The sequence below is a fragment of the Scyliorhinus canicula genome, chromosome 25 (assembly GCF_902713615.1).
Source record: "Scyliorhinus canicula chromosome 25, sScyCan1.1, whole genome shotgun sequence".
NCBI classification, from domain to species: Eukaryota; Metazoa; Chordata; class Chondrichthyes; order Carcharhiniformes; family Scyliorhinidae; genus Scyliorhinus; species Scyliorhinus canicula.
The window spans coordinates 5,030,893-5,053,315 of record NC_052170.1 but is presented as its reverse complement, the minus strand read 5'-3'; the positions used below and the strand labels follow the sequence as shown (position 1 = coordinate 5,053,315).

Here is a 22,423-nt window from a genome sequence, read left to right as displayed (position 1 = left end):
CTAAGCTGGGTGGCAGTGTGCGCTGTGAGGAGGATGCAAAGAGGCTGCAGGGTGACTTGGACAGGCTGGCTGAGTGGGTGAATACTTGGCAAATGCAACCCAATGTGGGTAAATGTGAGGTTACCCACTTTGGTGGCAAAATCAGGAAGGCAGATTATTATCTGAATGGTGGCAGTTTAGGGAAAGGGGAAGTGCAACGAGACCTGGGTGTCACGGTGGGACAGTCGCTGAAGGTTGGGATGCAGGTACAGCAGGCGGTGAGGAAAGCTAATGGCTTGCTGACCTTCACAGCGAGAGGATTGAGTATAGGAGTAGGGATGCTTCACCATTTATTTGCACGCTGAATAATATGGCGAAGGAGACAGATGCAGCAAGGTATTAAAGGCTGCAATAATTAAACATGCGTCCTTTCGCATAGAATCGACAACGCACAAAAGTCACCCAGCCCAAGTGGTATTTACATTCCGTGTGTGGACTGAACTGGCTGCTGAATTAACGGGAAACTCTAATGTCTTGGAAGGTTTTAGCGTTGATCTCTGAGGATAAGTTGTATATGAATGCTTCCTCAAAATGGGGGGGGGGGGGGGAGAACGGGTGCCCGCAAGAAATCCTGAGGCCAATAAAGTATCCCTGTTTGATGAAGGGTCTATTCCTGATGAGCAAGCATTTCTGATCTGGGCAGGAATTCTGAAAAATGGTGCTGTTCTCAAACCATGTACATGCTGGAACTCCACTGGGAGAGGTGTCCAACGATGTGAGAATCAACATCAAGTAAAATGGATAAAGAGCTGGAAATGATATGAGCAGTACTGCTTCTTAACTGAGCCAAGGGTCTGCTGAGGGGCAGTCGATCTATAACTGACCCAGGAGAAACATATAGCCTTGTCATAAGGGATATGCCTGGGATAGTGTTTTACATGGTATACGTCGGGGGCCTCGGTAACACTTGCTTCACAACGCCTGGATCCCGGGTTTGATTCCCGGCTTGGGTCACTGTGCGGAGTCTCCACATTCTCCCCGTGTCTGCGTGGGTTTCCTCTGGGTGCTCCGGTTTCCTCCCACAAGTCCCAAAAGACGTGCTTGTTAGGTGAATTCTCCCTCCGTGTATCCGAACAGGCGCCGGAGTGTGGCGATTCGGGGCTTTTCACAGTAACTTCATTGCGTTGTTAACGTAAGCCTACTTGTGACAATAATAAAGATTACTAAAGCTTGTCTTTAGAGTGACTTACTGTAAATAGAGGAAGGGATACACACAAAAACCATGCAACAAAAGAAATTCGTCACAATTCACTGCAACGTTTTTGAGAGCAGTGCGATCTTTCAGAAGTGGAAATTTGAATTGCTTGATCGTTGAAAACGAATCCTTTCTCAGAAGAGGGGCTACCTGTTCCTTGCGCTAAGAATTTGAGCCACTGTCTGAAGTGTTCATGTAATCAATATGATCTCACTAGCTTGCTGGACGCACCTCAGTCTGGGCTGGGCCCTTAGAATTTTCATCCCATCCCTTTGTGGAAGATTGCCAGAAGCAGGTTTTCTGTCAACCTGCAGTATTTGCTAACCGTCTCTGGCATGTTTTTTTTTGTTGCATCATGCGCCTGCCCCCTACTATCGTACCATCTGTCCGGGCGACTGTCCTAGTCTCGAGGGTTCACACCATCTTCCAAGGCCAGGGCACTCTGTGTCTGTGCTGTGGAAACTATCCAATGATAGCAACAGCTTGCATCGACAGTCCAACCCAAATATCACCAGGCGAAACCTGATACTGAATCACACAAGGGGAGGTCAGGACAGCTGACCTTTAACATGGTCAAATAGGTAACTATTAAAGACGACCAGAAGAGTGAGGGTTGACCTTATTCAAACATACAAGACCCTGAGGGGGTTTGACAAGGTAGATGGGAAGATGTTTTCACCCATCGGAAGAGTCTCGAACAAGGGGTCATAGCTACAAGACAAAGGGCCGCGGTCATTAAAACTTCAGGTGCGTAGAAATTCCTTCTCGCAGGGGGTGGTGAATCTCTGGCATTCTCTACCCCGGAGAGTGGTGGAAGCTGCATCATAGAATCCCTGCAGTGCAGAAGGCCATTCGGACCATCGAGTCTGCGCTGGCCCTCTGAAAGAGCACCCTACCTAGGCCCACTCCCCCATCCTATGCCTGTAACCCAACATAATCTTTTAGACACCAAAGGGCAATTTAGCATAGCCAATCCACCTAGCCTGCACATCTTGTGGGAGGGAACCCACGGAGAAAGTGCAAACTCCACACCCGATAGTGACCCACGGTCAGAATGGAACCAGAGTCTCTGGTGCTGTGAGGCAGCAGTGCCAAACACTGTGCCACCGTGACCTTTTTTTTCCAAGCAAAGACCGAACCAATCGAACAGCCTTGACTACTGATCAAATTTAGAAATGGTATTTCAGTTGTCCCCCACAGTTCTGCTACTTGCCCTGTTTAGGCTCAGAGACCCCTCACACCACCCCAGCTCCAGAATGCTCTGCTCCTCAACATCTTCCTCTTCATCAGCTTGCTGGACGTCACAATACTGTGCAGGATGGTCTACGGAAGCAATCGGGTCGGTGCTGACAAAAGGACTGAGCGTGCTGGAGGTCTACTAAAGCTGGCGCCACCTTATGGGCAGGCACGGTAGTTCAGTGGTTAGCACTGTTGATTCACAGCACCAGGGTTCCGGGTTCGATTTCCCAGCTTGGGTCACTGTGCGGAGTCTGCTCGGTCTTCCCATGTCTACGTGAGTTTCTTCCGGGGGTTCCGGTTTCCTCCCATAAGTTCCGAAAGACATGCTAGATGAATTGGACATTCTGAATTCTCCCTCTGTGAACTCGAACATGCGCCGGAATGTGGCGACGAGGGGATTTTCACAGTAACTCCATTGCAGTGTTAATGTAAGCCTACTTGTGACAATAATAAGATTATTATTATTATCTCCACATTTTTTTGCCCTCACTGACAATCACATCAACTCCCTCCTCCTCCCCACATTTCCAGAGCATAACAAAACCTCACCACTCCCCACCACATCTCTCCTGCACTAGCTCAACGTCAGCATTAGAAGTCTTTAAAGTGGGGGTGAATAAACACGTGCTCGACCGAGGAATAGAGGGCTGTAGGGAAATGGCAAAATAAAAGAGTTGAGGCCGGCAGAGATCAGCCATGATGGTATTGAATGGTGGGATAGGCTTGAAGGGCCAAGTGGCCTACTCCTGCTTCTATTTCCCGTGTGGTGTACTTGTGACTTCAAGGAGATGGAGAGGCTTTGGTCAGGAGTTCCAGTGTTTCTGGCCTCAGCGAGCATCTTGCGTGGCAAATGGGTTTAGCGATGATAAGGTCACCATCTCACAGACCAACTGGATGTGCTAATTCCGTCGGCGTACACTTGTTGCTCGACCATGTTCCCCGGTCGGATGACGGCCATACAACCAAAGACTTCACGGAAATTGGAAACTGGGACGCCTGGAAGCGAGGTATGAAGATGGTGCACATTGTACACTGACAACTGGGAGACCGTGGCTGACAGCTGTGACCACTGGAGGCTGACTGTTCGGAAAGGCATTGGAGGAGGGCAGCGGAAGCACAAAGAAAAAGCTTCAGCTGGCCGGAAAGAGGTAACAGTTGTCAAATGTTGGCATTAGGAATCATAGAATTTACAGTGCAGAAGGAAGCCATTCGGCCCATCAAGTCTGCACCGGCCCTTGGAAAGAGCACCCTACTTAAGTTCACGCCTCCACCCTATCCCCACAACCCCACCCAACCTTTTGGACACTAAGGGGCAATTTAGCATGGCCAATCCACCTAACCTGCACATCTTTGGACTGTGGGAAGAAACCCACGTAGACACGGGGAGAATGTGCAGACTCGGCACAGACAGTGACCCAAGCCAGCAATCGAACCTGGGACACTGGAGCTGTGAAGCAACTGTGCTAACCACTGGGTTACCGTATTGTCCACACACGAGGATAGGATAAAATCCAGAGTAAAGTTAAGCCTTGTTGTCTACATGGGATGTTCCATAAAGACAAGAATGGAGAGGAAGAAGTGAAACTAACAGGAAAACCCAGAGAAATCCAGGTATTTTAAAACTATCGCCACAGTCCCAGGTGACCATTGGCTGCAATCCCCTTTGAGAGAGAGCTGACTGGTGGTGATTTAACCTGGGGGTCACCACACCTCAGACGAGGGGAGAGGTTGAATAACACATATAAAGGGCTTTTGACACGGCAAAACATCCCATTCTATGGCCCACTATAGAGGCCCAGAACCCTACAAAAACGGACACCAAGGCCAAGCCAAAGGAGAGATTGGGACAGATGACAAAACTTGGTCAAAGGTGGGTGATTTAAAACTACAAAATGGAGGGGATGCGGGTGACTGGGTTGCTGACACATGTTCCAAAAGGGTTCAAGGTCTATCTTTGCTAAAAGTGTGTCAGCTCCGGATCCACAAGGAAACTGAACCTCTATCATGAATGTGAACTACAGACATGGTATAAATCCCACTGAAGCAGGAAAACATTCACCCAGCCCTGCTACTCTAGGAGGAGGCCAAAGTTGTGGATCTAATTTGCGGTCGGGGCAGTGGAGGAGAACTGGAGTGAACACGTCAAAGTGAACCGGAACGCGTGTGAAAAGTGGCCCCGTTTTTAATTCGCTCTCCACAGTAATCGATTTTTTTCCCAACGTTTGGGTTCCCACTTATCTCCAGATTCTGTTGGACTGTGGTTGGCACGGCTGCCTCCCAGCGCCAGGGAGCCTGGTTTGATTCTGGCCTCGGATGACTCTGAGCGTGGAGTTTGCACGTTCTCCCCGTGTCTGCGTGGCTTTCCTCCCGCAGTCACAGAGATGTCACTGTCTGTGCGGAGTCTGCACGTCCTCCCCGTGTGTGCGTGGCTTCCCTCCCGCAGTCACAGAGATGTCACTGTCTGTGCGGAGTCTGCACGTTCTCCCCGTGTCTGCGTGGCTTCCCTCCCGCAGTCACAGAGATGTCACTGTCTGTGCGGAGTCTGCACGTCCTCCCCGTGTGTGCGTGGGTTTCCTCCCGCAGTCACAGAGATGTCACTGTCTGTGCGGAGTCTGCACGTCCTCCCCGTGTGTGCGTGGGTTTCCTCCCGCAGTCACAGAGATGTCACTGTCTGTGCGGAGTCTGCACGTTCTCCCCGTGTCTGCGTGGGTTTCCTCCCGCAGTCACAGAGTCACTGTCTGTGCGGAGTCTGCACGTCCTCCCCGTGTGTGCGTGGCTTCCCTCCCGCAGTCACAGAGATGTGCAGGTTAGGGGGATTGGCCGCACTGAATTGCCCCTTAGTTTCCAAAGACGCGCAGTTTAGGTGTGGGTCCGGGGAGTGGGCCTGGGTTGAGTGCCCTTTTGGAGAGCTCACTAGATGGGATGAATGGCCTCCTCCTGCACGGTAGGGATTCTACAGTTCACAAATACCCTCCAATCACAATCGCTGCTTTTTTTCTGCCAGTCACTGGGCTGACCTACAGGATCCCGTCTAATATGCAACGCAAACATCGAGACGGCGGGGGAGGAGGGTGGGTGGGGAAGAGAGAGATAGTGCAAAGCCCAGAATAACGTGTTGGTAAATTTTTTTTTTCCAAAGGAAAGAGCTGACAATTAGAACTGGGCCTTTGCTCTGATTCTATTTGTCTTTCTGTGTGTCGATCAAGCAGGGATGCCTGGCTGTTGGGAAAAGGGAAGGGGGAGGGGAGTTGGCCGACACAAGCTGAGTACAGCTGGAGAATGGATCATGCAGAGCGGATTGTGACTTAAGCATTGAGCTATCTGACATTTCAGCTCCAGCAACAGCAGAGAAATCTAGACAGAGAGAGGGAGAGAACAGTGCGGGCAGCACACACACACACACAACACACACACAAAAAAAGGGGGAAGGACGATTTTTTAAGAAGCTTGGAAACCCTACTGCGCGTCCGTTCAAATAAATCATCATGCCAAAATCAGGAGAGTACGTATTCCAGCTTACGCTTATTTTTGGCTTCTTAACTCGCTATTTTCTGTTCCAACCGCACCGAATAAAAGAGCTGACCATTTATGGATATTGCCTGTGATATTTTAAGCCTTAACGATTTAAAATCCTAATAATAATAATAATAATGAGGGTGCTAATGAGTTCATGACTTTTGGAATGCGTTGTTAAGACGGAACTTAATTGGCCGCGGTGTGGTTGAAGTGAGCGAGCTGGATGGAGACTTAAGTTGGGACTGCTCGTCGGGTCGCTTAGTCAGCGAAATTTGGTAAAGTTGAATGATATTTGTTGCCTTTAATTCGCAGTTTGAGGTGCAAAGTTTGTTCTTGTGTGCTGTGATCTGGAGCAGGAGTCACATGCTGTAATCGGAGTTGCTGTTGATTTCCACCACCCCCTCAAGGTTGGGGGGGGGGGGGGGTGATCAGCGTTTTTGTTTGAGATAAAATGTCTTTGCTGTCCTTGAGTTGACACCTTGAAGCCAAAAACTGAGCAAAATTCATTTTTCTGTGTGTGTCTGTGTTTTTTAAATGGAAATGTCTTTTCAGTAATCCCTTCCCTTGTCCAGCACTATTTGCCTGGGCTGAGCGATAATACAAATGATCTGTTTCCAAGGCCTTGCAGTGTCATTTCAGTAGTAGGCCAATGGGATATTTATTCACTTATTGTGCAACTTTGGAATGACACAGGGTGTTTACCGCACCGGCAGAGTCATTCGGTCAATGCTGGTGTTTATGCTGCACTCCATCTCACCCCCAGGTCACATCCCTGAGGGTGTCATCGAGTTCCACAGCACACACGAGCAGCACGGTAGCATTGTGGATAGCACAATCGCTTCACAGCTCCAGGGTCCCAGGTTCGATTCCTGGCTTGGGTCACTGTCTGTGCGGAGTCTGCACGTTCTCCCCGTGTGTGCGTGGGTTTCCTCCGGGTGCTCCGGTTTCCTCCCACAGTCCAAAGATATGCAGGTTAGGTGGATTGGCCACGATAAATTGGCCCTTAGTGTCCAAAATTGCCCTTAGTGTTGGGTGGGGTTGCTGGGTTATGGGGATAGGGTGGAGGTGTTAACCTTGGGTAGGGTGCTCTTTCCAGGAGCCGGTGCAGACTCGATGGGCCGAATGGCCTCCTTCTGCACTGTAAATTCTATGTAAGAAGGCCCTCGGCCCATCGTGTCAGCGCCTATCAAGCACCTATCCATTCTAATGCCATTTTCCAGCACTTAGCCTTGCGCGCTACGACGTTTCAAGGGCTCATCGAAATTTGGCCCATCGAGTCTGTACTGACCCTCCGAAAGAGCACTCACTCAGATCCATCCCAAGGCCGGAATTAAACCCGTCTCCCTGGCGCTGAGTGGCAGCAGTGCGGACCACATATTACAGTCAAATTAGAAATTCTGCTTCCTGTTGAAGATCCCTCCGAGTGATGTATGTGATAAGTGAGCAAATCACATTATAGTCCAATAGTGTGGTTATCGGTCAGATAGGCTCTCCCACTGGTCATTTCGTTACACTATCGGCTTTGGCCTAGTTGACAGTTCATCGAACGATCCCTTTATTCACAAGCGTTAATGCAGGGACACCAGATTTCAAAGCTGAAGATCAGGGTCCACTGAGTTCACCTTTTCTTAATTTAAAGTACCCAATTCTTATGTTTCCAATTAAGGGGCAATTTAGCGTGGCCAGTCTTTGGGTTGTGGGGGCGAAACCCACGCAGACACGGGGAGAATGTGCAAACTCCACACGGACAGTGACCCAGAGCCGGGATCGAACCCGGGTCCTCAGCGCCGTGAGGCAGCAGGGCTAACCCACTGAGCCACGTGCTGCCCCTGAGTTCACCTTCTAACCATCCTTGTAGTGGCCTGTCGTACAATTCAGGAGTTGTTTTCAAATCACAGTGATCAATTTCTCAGCAATGAGTCCACTACAGGACTGGACGTGAAGTGGGAAAACCCACCCCCCCCCGAGGCGGGGATCGGCAGGTCTGAAGTCAACTGTTCCTTTAATCCCCACGCACCGCATAAAATGACTCTAACTATTCATAAGGAATCCAAAGTTTTCAAATTTTCTGATTTTTTTTTTACTTGAATGAATCAATGCGATATCTCGCCGGGGAACTGCTTCCAGTTCCATTTGGTGAAATATTCTGCAACAGAATTTGGAGATAAGTGGGAACCTAAACGTTGGGAAAAATCGATTACCGTGGAGAGCGAATTAAAAACGGGGCCACTTTTCACACTCGTTCCGGTTCACTTGGTTGTGAGCTTGGGGCACACACTCAGGGCTGTGGCACAAGGTGAAAAGATTGCTTTTTTCTACTGGCCCCTTTAGAACCCTAAAATACAACCATCCCATCAGCTCACGGCCATCTCTCTGTAGCACAGTGGTTAGCACTGTTGCTACACAGCTCCAGGGTCACGGGTTCGATTCCCGCTTGGGTCACTGTCTGTGCGGAGCCTGCACATCCTCCCCGTGTCTGCGTGGGTTTCCTGCGGGTGCTCCGGTTTCCTCCCACAAGTCCCGAAGGACGTGTTGTTAGGTGAATTGGACATTCTGAATTCTCCCTCTGTGTACCCGAACAGGCGCCGGAATGTGGCGACTAGGGGCTTTTCACAGTAACTTCATTGCAGTGTTAATGTAAGTATACTTGTGACAATAATAAACATTATTATTATTGTTAAAAAGGTTATTATTATTAGAAAATGCCTAGCTTGCAAAATCACTCCCCGTGCTTCGTAGGAAGCCGTTTGAGCCATTGTTGGCTCTTTGAAAGAAAAGAATCATTGGCTTTTTTGTGGTCATTTTCGGAATGTGGGCATCGCTGTCTGAGCCGGCACTGGTTGCTGATCCCTAATTGCCTGTGACTGGGTGGCTGGCTGGACCATTTCAGTTGGGCAGTTAAGGGGCAACCGCATCTTTGTGAGGGGTCTGGAGTTACATGTAGGCCAGACCAGGTAAGGACGGCAGATTTCCTTCCCTGAAGGACATTAGCAAACCAGATGGGTTTTTACAACAATCGGCAATGGTTTCATGATCACCATTAGACTTTTATTGCCAGATTTTTATTGAATTCAAATTTCACCATCTGTCGGGGGGTGGGATTCGAACCTGGGACCCCACGGTGTCTGGGTCACTAGTCCAGTGACGGTCTTCCCTGCATCCTCCCGCGCATCTTATTCCTACCAGCTGGGGGCGACGGAGGTTGCAGCCACAGCCGACTAACCCCTTTGTCCTTCTGATTTCCAACAGCACAAAGCCAGAGGATGTGTCCACCGCCATTCTTCAGCAGAAACATCGGCCAAACCGACTCGTTGTGGACGAGGCCATTAATGATGACAGCAGCATTGTGTCACTGTCCCAGGTAAACAGCTCACCCCACCAACACCCCCCCCCCCCCCCCCCCCCCCCCCCCCCCCCTCCCATCGCGAGTGCACCAAGTGGTTTGAGAGATTTATAGCAGGACTATAGCAGGGTTATTCATTGCCACATGGAACGATGCTGGATATCCGCCGATCACAGGAAAATACAGTGCAGAAGAGGCCCTTCAGCCCATCGAGTCTGCACCGACACATGATAAACACCTGACCTGCCTACCTAATCCCGCTTGCCAGCACTTGGCCCATAGCCTTGAATGTTTAGACATTCCAAGTGCTCATCCAGGTACTTTAAAAAAAAAATTTAGAGTACCCAATTCATTTTTTCCAATTAAGGGGCAGTTTAGCATGGCCAATCCACCTACCCTGCACATCTTTGGGTTGTGGGGGCGAAACCCACGCAGACACGGGGAGAATGTGCAAACTCCACGCGGACAGTGAGCCGGAGCCGGGATCGAACCTGGGACCTCGGCGCCGTGAGGCAGCAGTGCTAACCCACTGTGCTGCCCTTCCAGGTACTTTTTAAAGGATGTGAGGCTACCCACCTCTACCGCCCTCCCAGGCAGTGTGTTCCAGACTGTCACCACCCTCTGGTTAAAAAGGTTTTTCCGGGCGGAATGTGGCGCAGTGGTTAGCACTGGGACTGCGGCGCTGAGGACCCGGGTTCAAATCCTGGCTCTGGGTCACTGTCCGTGTGGAGTTTGCACATTCTCCCCGTGTTTGCGTGGGTCTCACCCCCACAACACAAAGATGTGCAGGGTAGGTGGATTGGCCATGCTAAATTGCCCCTTAATTGAAAAAAAAAGTAATTGGGTACTCTAAATTTATTTTTAAAATAGGTTTTTCCTCAAATCCCCCCTAAACCTCCCGCCCCTCACCTTGAACTTGTGTCCCCCTCGTAACCGAACCTTCAACTAAGGGGAACAGCTGCTCCCTATCCACCCTGTCCATGCCCCTCATAATCTTGTCCACCTCGATCAGGTCGTCCCTCAAACTTCTCTGCTCCAGCAAAAACAACCCAAGCCTATCCAACCTCTCTCCACACCTTAAATGTTCCATCCCAGGCAACATCCTGGTGAATCTCCTCTGCACCCGCTCCAGTGCAATCACATCCTTCCTATAATGTGGCGACCAGAACTGCACCCAGTACTCCAGCTGTGGCCTCACCAAATTTCTCCAACTCCAACATGACCTCCCTGCTTTTGTAATCTATGCCTCGATTGATAAAGGCGAGTGTCCCATTTGCCTTTTTCACCCCCTATTAACCTGCCCTTCTGCCTTCAGAGATCAATGGACAAACACGCCAAGGTCTTTGTTCCTCGGAACTTCCCAGTGTCAGGCCATTCATTGAATACTCCCTTGTCAAATTGCTCCTTCCAAAGTGTTATCAACTCACACTTTTCAGGGTTAAATTCCATCTGCCACTTATCTACCCATTTAGAACATAGAACACTACAGCGCAGTACGGGCCCTTCGGCCCTCGATGTTGCGCCGACCTGTGAAACCATCTGAAGCCGATCTGACCTACACTATTCCATTTTCATCCATATGTCTATCCAGTGACCACTTAAATGCCCTTAAAGTTGGCAAGCCTACTACTGCTGCAGGCAGGGCGTTCCACACCCCTACTACTCTCTGAGTAAAGAAACTGCCTCTGACATCTGTCCTATATCTCTCACCCCTCAATTTAAAGCTATGTCCCCTTGTGTTGGTCATCACCATCCGAGGAAAAAGACTCTCACTGTCCACCCTATCTAACCCTCTGACTATCTTATATGTCTCTATTAAGTCACCTCTCAGCCTTCTCCTCTCTAACGAAAACAACCTCAAGTGCCTGAGCCTTTCCTCGTAAGACCTTCCCTCCATACCAGGCAACATCCTAGTAAATCTCCTCTGAACCCTTTCCAAAGCTTCCACATCCTTCCTATAATGTGGTGACCAGAACTGCACGCAGTACTCCAGGAGCGGCCGCACCAGAGTTATGTACAGCTGCAGCATGGCCTTGTGGCTCCGAAACTCAATCCCCCTACTGATAAAGGCTAGCACACCATATGCCTTCTTAACAGCCCTATTAACCTGGGTGGCAACTTTCAGGGATTTATGTACCTGGATGCCGAGATCTCTCTGTTCATCTACACTACCAAGAATCTTGCCATTAGCCCAGTACTCTGCATTCCTGTTACTCCTTCCAAAGTGAACCACCTCACACTTTTCCGCATTAAACTCCATCTGCCACCTCTCAGCCCGTCTCTCTCTTCCTGTAACCCAAGACACTCAACCTCACTGTTAACCACCCGGTCAATCTTTGTGTCATTCGCAAACTTACTGATCCTACCCCCCACATAGTCATCTAAGTCATTTATATAAATGATAAATAATAGAGGTCCCTGCACAGATCCCTGTGGTACACCACTGGATACTGGATTACAGAGGGATGTCCATACTCTACACCAAGGAAAGGTCATCGCGGGAATCCTCCTCAATCACCTCCTCCCAGTGGCTGAAGTGCTCCTCCCTGAGTCTCAGTGCAGCTTCTGCCCATCCAGAGGCTCCATGGACATGATCTTCAACGTGCGACAAATCCAGGAAAGGTGCAGGGAGCAGCATCAACCTCTGTACACGGCCTTCTTCAATCTCGCAAAGGCCTTCGTCTCTGTCAGCCGTGAGGGACTGTGGAACATCCTCCTCAAATTCGGCTGCCCGCAGAAATTTATCACTATTCTCCGCCTGCTCCACGATGACATGCAAGCCGTGATCCTCACCCAATAGAACCACCACAGACCCAATACGTGTGCAAACTGGGGTCACACAGGACTGCGCCATCGCACCAACGCTCTTCTCCATCTTCCTCGCAGCAACACTCCACCCCGTCACCCTGAAGCTCCCCGCTGGAGAGGAGCTAACAGACTGAACGGGCAGGAAGCCGTTGAGCCTCCAACCACCTCCAGGCCTGAACCAAGAAAAATTGGGCCTCAGGCTAAACATTCGGAAAACAAAGGCTCTCTACCAGCCCACCTCTGCCTCACACTCCCAAACCATCAAAATCCACGGTGGGCCCCCGTGGACAATGTGGATCATTTCCCATGCCCTCTCGGTGCGAGCAGCCATTGACCATGAACTCCAGCATCGACATCAGTGCCATCTTCAGGCGCCTGAGGAACAGATTATTCGAAGACTGAGACCTCACACCCAGCACCAAGCTCATGGTCTACAGAGCAGCTGTGATCCTCGCCCTCCTGTATGCATCAGAAACATGGACAATGTACAGCAGACACCTCAAATCCCTGTTGGGATATCACCAACGTTGCCTCTGCAAACTCCTGCAAATCCCCCTGGCAGGATACACGTACCAACGTGAACGCCCTCTCCCAGGCCAATATGCCCTGTATCGAGGCACTGGTCACACTCGACCAGCTGCGATGGGCTGGGCCACATTGTCCACATGCCTGACACTAGGCTCCTGAAACAAGTGCTTCACTCCGAGCTCCGCAATGGCGAAGCGATCACCAGGAGGGTAGGGGAAACACCACAAGGACACTCTGAAAGCCTCCCTAAATAAATGCAACACCCCCATTGACAGGTGGGACTCGCTGCTTCAGAACACACAAACTGGAGAAGCATCCGCAAAGACGGCAATCACCTCGAGCATCGCAGGGTGGGGCACGCGGGGGCCAAGCATAAACAGCGCAAGGAGAGCACAGAATCCACCTCATCAAACACCACCTGCCCCTGTGGCAGAGTCTGCGGCTCCAGGATCGGACTATTCAGCCACCACAGAACCCACCTCCTCGAAGTGGAAGCGGAAGCGAGTCATCCTCCACCCTGAGGGACTACCCAAGAGAGAATAGGGGAGCCAGCACAGATCCCTGTGGTATGCCACTGGGTCCCAGTCACTAAGGCAGCCTTCTGTCACCCACCTCTGTCTCCTTCATGTTGAGGCGCCCCACTCTTTCTCCACCCCGAATTGGCAGCTCCCACTTCGACCAGAAGGGGACACCCATGTGTTGCTCAGAGCCTCCCCCTGTCTGTTGTATGCCGGTACTGCACCACATTACTGCCCAAACCAATGCCGACCTCGTGTGGCTGGGACCCCATCCGATTGAGTCGCGTACGGAAGCATGTACCCCCAGTTTGTGAGATTCTGCGCGGGGGGGGACGGGGGACTCTTCCCTCCCTCCCCCCCCCCCCCCCCCCCCCCCGTCCCGTGAGTGGCAGGAGTTGACTGTACCCGCGGCCTTTTTACCACCTCCACCTTTCTTTTGGCTGCAGGTTAAAATGGACGAGCTGCAGCTTTTCCGTGGTGATACGGTGATGCTGAAAGGGAAGAAGCGGCGGGAGACGGTCTGCATCGTCCTGTCGGACGAAACCTGCGGCGAGGAGCGAATCCGCATCAGCAGGGTCTCCCGGAATAACCTGCGGGTCCGACTGGGCGACGTGGTGAGGTACGGCACCGACATCCCTGAAGCACAAAGCAGCTGCGGGGAAGGGGGACTGGGTCACAAGAGGTGACCCCCCCCCCCCCCCCCCCCAAAAAAAAAAGGTTTAAGAAATATCGTAATATCGTAATAAAATAGGAGGGACGGTAAGTTGCAACGAGGAAATAGGAGATTTACAAATGGATATGGTTAGGTCGGGGGCCAGAATGTGGCAGATGGAGGTTCACGTGGATAAGTGTGAGGTCAACCATTTTGGTGGGAAAAATGGGAAAGCCACTTGTTATCTGAATGGGGAGAGACGTCAGAGAGCTTCAATGCAGAGGGATCTGGGTGTCCTAGTGCGTGAATCGCAGAAAACGGGCATGTAGGTGCAGCAGGTAATACGGAAGGCAAATGGAATGTTGGCATTTACCGCTAAAGGAATAGAGTATAAAGGTCAGGAAGTGTTGTTGCCACTTCACAAGGCATTGGGGAGACTGCACGTGGAGTATTGGGCACAGTTTTGGTCCCCTTATTTAAGGAGGGATGTAGCTGCATTAGAGGCAGATCAGAGGAGTTTCACGAGATTGATTCCAGAGATGAGGGGCTGGATTTACCGACCCTGCCATTGTCACCGGGAATCCCGTGCGCCAGCGTGGGATGGGAATATCCCGCCGGCTGGTAAATCCCACCCGAGGGGTTTGTCTGATGAAGAGAGATTGAGCTGAGGGCGGCAATGTGGCGCAGTGGGTTAGCGCTGCTGCCTCGCGGTGCCGAGGTCCCAGGTTCGATCCCGGCTCTGGGTCACTGCCCGTGTGGAGTTTGCACATTCTCCCCGTGTCTGCGTGGGTCTCACCCCCCACAACCTAAAGATGTGCAGGTTAAATTGCCCCTTAATTGGAAAAAAAATGAATTGAGTACTCTTAATTTTAAAAGTTTAGGCCGATACTCTCTCGAGTTTAGAAGAATGAGGGGAGATCTAATTGAGGTATGCAAGATGATAAAAGGCATTGAAGAAGTAAACGTAGACTGTATAAGCTTCCTCTTGTGGGGCAATCCAGAACCAGAGGTCATAGTTTGAGGTTAAGGGACAGCAGATTTAAAACAGAGATGAGACTAAATTGCGCCTCTCAAAGGTCGTGGATCTGTGGAATTCGCTACCGCAGTGTGTGGTGGATGCTGGGACAGTGAGTAAATTTAAGGAGGCGATGGACAGATTTTTAATTAGTAATGGGGTGAAGGGGCGGCATGTTGCACAGTGGTTAGCACTGGGGCTGTGGCGCTGAGGACCCGGGTTCGAAACCCGGCTCTGGGTCACCGTCCGTGTGGAGTTTGCACATTCTCCCCGTGTCTGCGTGGGTTTCACCCCCACAACCCAAAGATGTGCAGGGCAGGTGGATTGGCCATGCTAAATTGCCCCTTCATTGGAAAAAAGATAATTGGACGCTGAAAACTTATTTTAAAAAAGTAATGTGGCGAAGGGTAATGGAGAACGGGCAGGACGGTGGTGTTAAGGCTGATCAGCCATGATCGTATTGAATGGCGGAGGGGGCTCGAGGGGCTGAGTGGCCCACTCCTGCTCCTGGTTCTTCTGCTGTTGTGAGGAGACAGAGGTGAAGAGGTTTAGAGAGGAGTTTGCAGAGCTGAGGCCCCAGGCTGCTGAAGGCCTGTCCGGCTGCGAATGGTGGAGCGATGGGACACCGAGGGCTCACTGAGGCGCTGACTCCTCCAGCTACCCGGAGCACTGGATTGGCTGCCGTGACTTCGTCCGTTAATTGTCACATTGTCGCCCTGCAGCATTCAGGCTTGCCCAGATGTGAAATACGGAAAGCGAATTCACGTGCTGCCCATCGACGACACCATCGAAGGACTGACGGGGAACCTGTTTGAAGTTTACCTGAAGCCCTACTTCCTGGAAGCCTATCGACCCGTCCACAAAGGTAGGGGGCGAACCCACATTCAGCAGGGTTGCACGATCCCCGCTTGGAATTCGGTGGCCGCGTTCACTATATTGGAACATCCCCGTCAACAAACAGAACACCCACCAGATTCTGGATCAATCACAAACCTGTGGTGTTCTTTGTGTTGTTTAATTCAGGATGGTTAGCATAATGTTCACAAAGAGTACAAAATAGCTTTAACTTAAACAAAGCTATAAATTTATTATCACTATTAATTTGGACTTGACACATACTTCTAAATAACATGTAAACTTCACTCTTCTACAACTAATCTTAATACTGGTATAAACTGATCTGCTCTCACTCACACTAACAATACTTCGGATCTCTAGCCAACTCTCCCCCACAAGCCTTAGTATCGATGCCTTATATACTTGTATCTGTAGCTCCCCCCAGTGGCTACTCTAGATATTTCATTAACCCTTGCAGTTCTTACAGTTATGATAATGTCACAAAACTGAAAATGCTGCACAGGTTCCTCGCGCCCGACAGCACTGGAGAGCGGCTCTCTCTCTGGAGAGAGACCGAGTGAATGTTTCCGATCGTACTGGCCTTCCTCGCGACTCAGAACTGTCCAAGTTCCCCCGTTCTGATGAAATAGTAACTCGATCTCTTTCACAGTGGGTGCTGCTAAGCAATTGCTGCCATTTTCCGGTTTATATTTCAGATTTCCGGCATCTTTTGTGTTACGGTTCAAAATCGGTGTGATCAGGCACCAAGTGCAGCACGGTAGCATTGTGGATAGCGCAATTGCTTCACAGCTCCAGGGTCCCAGGTTCGATTCCGGCTTGGGTCACTGTCTGTGCGGAGTCTGCACATCCTCCCCGTGTGTGTGTGGGTTTCCTCCGGGTGCTCCGGTTTCCTCCCACAGTCCAAAGATGTGAAGGTTAGGTGGATTGGCCATGCTAAATTGCCCTTCGTGTCCAAAATTGCCCTTAGTGTTGGGTGGGGTTACTGGGTTATGGGGATAGGGTGGAGGTGTTGACCTTGGGTAGGGTGCTCTTTCCAAGAGCCGGTGCAGACTCGATGGGCCGAATGGCCTCCTTCTGCACTGTACACTCTATGATCTATGATCTAAGTGAACACCAGGTGGAGTACAACATAGAGAAGGCAGCGTAGCTTACCTCTGAAGCGCTGCACGATACATTTAAGGTTTTGTGTAATAGGTTATATTTGTAAGCATTCAATTTATTCTGGGTTCAGTACGATAATGGAGAGATTCACGGCAGAAAGATGTAGCCACAGGCCACAGCGTCTCCTGGACAGGCAAAAATAAGCATGGCAGCAATTGCGTCCTTTTTATTCCCGAAACGATCCTTCCAAGAGGTTCGTCCGTGAGCTGCTGAATGTGCGAAACTCTTCAACATGTTGTGGCCTGTACAACGAGTACCTTCATCAATCTGTTCAACTGTAGAAGCCCCCCCCCCCTCACCCCCTGTGGTGTTCTCTGTGTTGCTAAATTCAGGCTGGTTGGCGTAGTGTTCACAAAGACCACAAAATAGCTTTAACTTGAATAAATTTATCAACACTACTCATTCGGATTCACACTTACTCCTAGATAATACAGTTGATCATAAACATATAATCTACACTCATCTACTACTAATCTCTTCACTATAACATTAACTATGATCTGCTCTCACTCACACTATCTTTCCTTCAGTCTGCTCTCCAAACGTCTCCTCAACCTCTCACCCATAAGGCTCAGCATCAATCAATGTCTTATATACTTGTCCATCTAGCTCCCTCTAATGGTTGAGTTCTACATTTCCTTAACCCTTACAGTGCTCAGATTTATGATAATAAACCCTAATCTGTCTTTTGCCCAACAGTGATTGGCCATTTCTGGTTGATGGGCCTCTGTAGTTGAGGGTGGGTTTAGCACAGTGGGCGAGAGAGCTGGTTTGTAACGCTGGGCGAGGTCAGCAGAGCGGGTTCAATTCCCGTACCGGCTGAGGTTATTCGCGAAGGCCCCGCCTTCTCAACCTTTCCCCTCGCCTGAGGTGTGGTGACCCTCGGGTTAAACCACCACCAGTCAGCTCCCCGGGGGGTGGGGGGTGATCTTTGGAATTCCCTTCTCCAGGTGGCTGTAGATACTCAACCGTTGAATGCATTTCTGAGGAGAATGGAGTTGAAGTTGAAAATCCGGGATGACTGAAAGGTGGTCTATTCCTCCTCCCCCCCCCCTCATTTCCTTCCTCGCTAACCCGGAGGTCAAATCTTGGAGCCGCCTGCTCTGAGTGACTGCCGAGGCCTGTGTGTGGGGTGGGGGTGAGGGGGATGGGCGGTGGCTCCGCCGTAACTCTGCTGTGTGTTTTACAGGAGACATCTTCCTAATCCGGGGGGGGATGCGGGCCGTTGAGTTCAAGGTGGTGGAAACGGACCCGACACCCCATTGCATTGTGGCTCCCGATACTATTCTCCACTGCGAGGGAGAGCCAATCAAACGAGAGGTAAGGACGCCCTCTGCTGGTCGCACATCTTAGCCCCTCAAGGGTAACGTGCCGGACTCCCAAGACCCTGGATCGAAGGGCCCAGCATTGCCTGCGGAGACAGCTGGGAAGGGTCAGCATTCTAGTGGGACAATGTTGGTCTGGGACATTGATACAGATGTTGCTCTGTTACGTATAGAATTAAATATTGACCTTTAAATCGAGAGGCCGGAACGCGGTTCGCCTGCGGTTGAACAAAGTTCGGGTGAGAGCACTGTCAAGGCCATTGTGGGTACCGCACCTCAATGTTAGGCTTGGGGCAGGGGGCGAGGAGGAGAGGAGGAAGGGGGGGGGGGGTGCAGAACCCATTGAGCAGTCGAAAAGGTCAATTCTTTACCCAGAGAGAGAGGGGAGGTTGTGGAAGCTGCTACCAGTGGTTGGGGCGAATTGTACCAAGGCTAGCAAGGGGGAAGCTCGATAAACACAAGCCAGAGAAAGGGATGGAAGGATACGCTGATAGGGTGAACTGATGTGGGGGGGGTCAGGTTTCATGTGGAGCATGAATAGCAGCATGGGATGAATGGCCTGTCTCTGTACACAGAGAAGGAGGGGAGTGGAGTGTGAGGGAAGGGAGAGCATGGACTGCGGACCGCGGGCTGCTTTTCCCATTGTGTGTGAGAGAGAGGGAGAGGGAGACACGGAGCGAAGACTGGCCGTTCACCTGAGAACCACCACTCCCCGGGCGAAGAGCAAGATGGAGAAGGTGGAGCCTCCGGGAATTCCCCGTTCCAATCCAGCCATTGAGCTAACCAACCCACCTTTTCTTACAGTAATTCTACATGAAGATATTATGGGATGGCATATTTGCAGAGAGAAATCTCACCCTCCAACCCTAGTAATACTGATAAAATTGATCAGAAAGATTAAATTGTAGACCAAAACGCAGAATGGATCATTCCAAAACCTTTGCTTCCACTGTGGTTACCCATCGCCCCTCCCCGTACAGGGCTCACTACCTGGCTATACGTGGAGGTTACCAACCTGAGAGCATTTCCTAACTCAACACTCTCTTAAACCCAGACAGCCCCGATCACCATGGCGCAAGAGGGTAAACTGGCTCTGAGTCGGAAGGTTTGAAGCCGCACGTCCCAGAGAGTCGAATGCAAAATCCAAGCTGACTCTCCCCCCCCTCCCCTGGTCCAGTACTGAGGGGGGGCTGCACTGTCGGAGGTGCCACTTTTGGGATGCGATGTTAGATCGAGGCTCTCTTGGATGGGTGTAAAAGATCCCACTCTAGTATTCTGTAGAAAAGCAAATTAGTTTGTCCCAGTACCCTGGCCAATATTTATCCCTCCACCAATATCACTCAAATAGCCATCCTCCACTGACTGCATCGTTGCTGTTTGCCGGAGCTTGCTGTGCATGAATTGGTTGTCGTGTTTCTCACGTTACAACAGCCACTGGACTGCAGATGCACCCCGTGTGCTGATCAGTGCCTTGGGAATATCTGGGGATTGTGACAGGCGCCATGCGAATACAGGTCTGTTCACTATTCTGTGGTTTGCCAGGACGAGGAGGAGAATTTGAACAACGTCGGGTACGATGACATCGGAGGCTGCCGCAAGCAGCTGGCACAGATCAAGGAGATGGTGGAGCTGCCCCTACGTCACCCGGCCCTCTTCAAAGCCATCGGAGTGAAGGTTAGTGGGGCCAGCATCCCAGCTTGGCGGACATTCTCCCCGGGTTTACTCATTCCCTCACTCCCCGTGTGTGCATGGGTTTCCTCCGGGTGCTCCGGTTTCCCCCCACAGTCCAAAGATGTACAGGGTGGATTGGCCGCGCTAAATTGCCCTAGAGTGTTGAATGGTTAGATGGGGTTACGGGGATAGGGTGGGGACGTGGTCCTCGATGGGGTTCTCTGTCGGAGGCGGGGGCAGACTCGATGGGCCGAATTACCTTCTCCTGTACAGCAGGGATTCTATGAAAATCATTATACCTCTCAGTCACTTGGGAATAGAACTTGAATATTGTTGAAAAGAGAGTCGTGGGGTCGAAACTTTCCACCTCATCAGAACAAACACAAGAATACCAAATTTCAAACAGTCACAGCAACTTATACTACAGGGAAGAGCCTCGGCCAAAGAGAGTCAACTGTCCAACCAATCAGCACCCTCTCCTATCGGATAAATTGTGGTGATTGTATGAAATTTAGTTTTCTTGTGTTTGTCAGATGAGTGCAAGATGAAGAGCTTCGACAACCTGTTTCTTTTTTTCAGCAATATACACCTAGTCAATATCAAAGATTTAGCGCTGACCCCTAGAGATACACAAGGAGATAAAAGGCCTCTTGTGGCCTTGTTCTGTCGCTGTGGCACTATCATTGGGTTGGGAGGATCAGAATTACTAGTAGAGGGGTTCTGTTGCTAAGGTAACAGGGTTAGACGGGAGGGGCGGGGGGAAGTCTCTGAAGCTTTACAGCGCAAACTTGTGTTAACACACCTTTTTGTTTTAAATTTGGTGCAGCCTCCTCGTGGGATCTTGCTGTACGGACCCCCAGGGACTGGGAAGACGCTAGTTGCCCGGGCTGTGGCCAACGAAACCGGAGCATTCTTCTTTCTTATCAACGGTGAGATGGGAGCGACTGATGCTGTGCCTCCATTCCTTGGCGGCAGATCACGAAAGCCTCTCGGGATGAGAGAGGCTATTCGGCCACCTCAGCTGGCCTATCTCGAAGCACCGGCCAGTTGTCTCTACCCTGGCATCCAGCGGCATCCTGATGGGAGCCAACGTTGTCTATCTGGTTGTCCCCTCCACCTTGAATATCTGTCCCGTGTGTCATTGTTAAGTTGAGTTCCTGATCTCCCCTCCTACATTTACCTTCCACCAGGGGCTGGTTTAGCTCACTGGGCTAAATCGCTGGCTTTTAAAGCAGACCAAGCAGGCCAGCAGCACGGTTCGATTCCCGTACCAGCCTCCCCGGACAGGCGCCGGAATGTGGCGACTAGGGGCTTTTCACAGTAACTTCATTGAAGCCTACTCGTGACAAGCCATTTTCATTTAACTGCCCCCCCCCCCCCCCCCCCCCCCTCCTCCTGATCTTACTCCTGCAGTTTCCTTTTGAAGTAATCCTTTAGGTTTAACTTTCTCCCCTCCGCCCGCCCGCCCATCACCCATCTCTGAAAGGCCGGCTCTTAACCTCCTCCGTTCATAGTCGAAGAGGTACCTCCAAAACTGCAGTCGCGTACCCCGGAAAATATAACCTCTCAAGCACTTCAGTGAGGAAGGTGTATCAAACAGCTCATTCGAAGAGTAAACTCTCATTTGGATATGTCATGTGCACCATAGCCTGGCATCCAAATAAACTGTCGGGGATCGGAGTATCAGACAGCACAGAAGAAGGCCATTCGACCCATCGCCACATGGAGGGGGACACGACACATCAGCAATGTGTGATGGCCAGAGTCCTGAGCATGTGCTTGCGCAGGCTCCTTATCTAGGAACAGGAGGAGGCCATTCAGCCCTTCAATCCACTTTCCCCATTGAATTAGACCATGATTGATCTGCCCCCATGCTGAAGGGTCCCTCCTGAGAGAGCAGTCCTTCACCAGGTGGGGAATCTCACTCAAACGTGTGAAATAGGAACAGGCCATTCGGCCCCTCAGACCTGCTCCGCGATTCGATAAGATCCTGGCTAGCCTGTTTGTGTTTCGAGAGGCACATTCCCATCAACCTCTTTGATTCCCTTGACTGACAAGAACCTATCTACCTCTGCCTTAAAAATATTCAATAAAGCCCCGCCCTCGAGGCAGAGAGTTGCACACCCCTCAGAGAGAAAAAGGTTCTCCTCATCTCTGTCCTAAAAGGGTGACTCCCTAATTTATAAACCCTGCCCTTTGTCTGGATTCACCCACAAGAGGCAACATCCTTTCCACATCCGCCTTGTCGAGATTGTTCAGGATCTTCTAGACTTCAATCTAGTCGCCCCCCCCCCCCCTCACTTTTCTAAACTCCAGTGGAAACAAGCCTAGTCTGTCCAACCTTTCCTCATCAGACAACCTGCCCATTCCCGGTATCGATCTGCTGAACCTCCTCTGAACAGCCTCCAACGCATTGACATCCTTCCTTAAATAAGAACAACACTGCCCAAGGAATGTGGTCCCACCTCATACCACAACCCAGATGGTGCCTCAGTTAATCACCACAGTGAGCAACCTCAGACTAGTGCTTTAGAATTATATCTGCCATCGCGTAC

The 22,423-nt window shown here is 50.8% G+C and overlaps 1 protein-coding gene across 2 annotated transcripts in view; it reads left to right on the top strand.

Annotated features, from left to right (window-relative positions):
• Positions 1-5,635: 5,635 nt before the first annotated feature.
• Positions 5,636-22,423, top strand: part of LOC119957078 (transitional endoplasmic reticulum ATPase-like) — a 39,610-nt gene continuing 22,822 nt past the window's right edge. The window contains exons 1-7 of one of the 2 annotated variants that reach the window (XM_038784733.1): positions 5,636-5,975; positions 9,239-9,350; positions 13,633-13,805; positions 15,576-15,718; positions 18,062-18,192; positions 19,740-19,871; positions 20,695-20,797. In XM_038784733.1, coding sequence (XP_038640661.1) covers positions 5,959-5,975; positions 9,239-9,350; positions 13,633-13,805; positions 15,576-15,718; positions 18,062-18,192; positions 19,740-19,871; positions 20,695-20,797 — 811 coding nt within the window. In that variant the 5' untranslated portion in view covers positions 5,636-5,958. Of the gene's footprint in view, positions 5,976-6,117; positions 6,265-9,238; positions 9,351-13,632; positions 13,806-15,575; positions 15,719-18,061; positions 18,193-19,739; positions 19,872-20,694; positions 20,798-22,423 lie in introns of those variants that run through there. The other variant, XM_038784734.1, reaches the window with a different exon arrangement.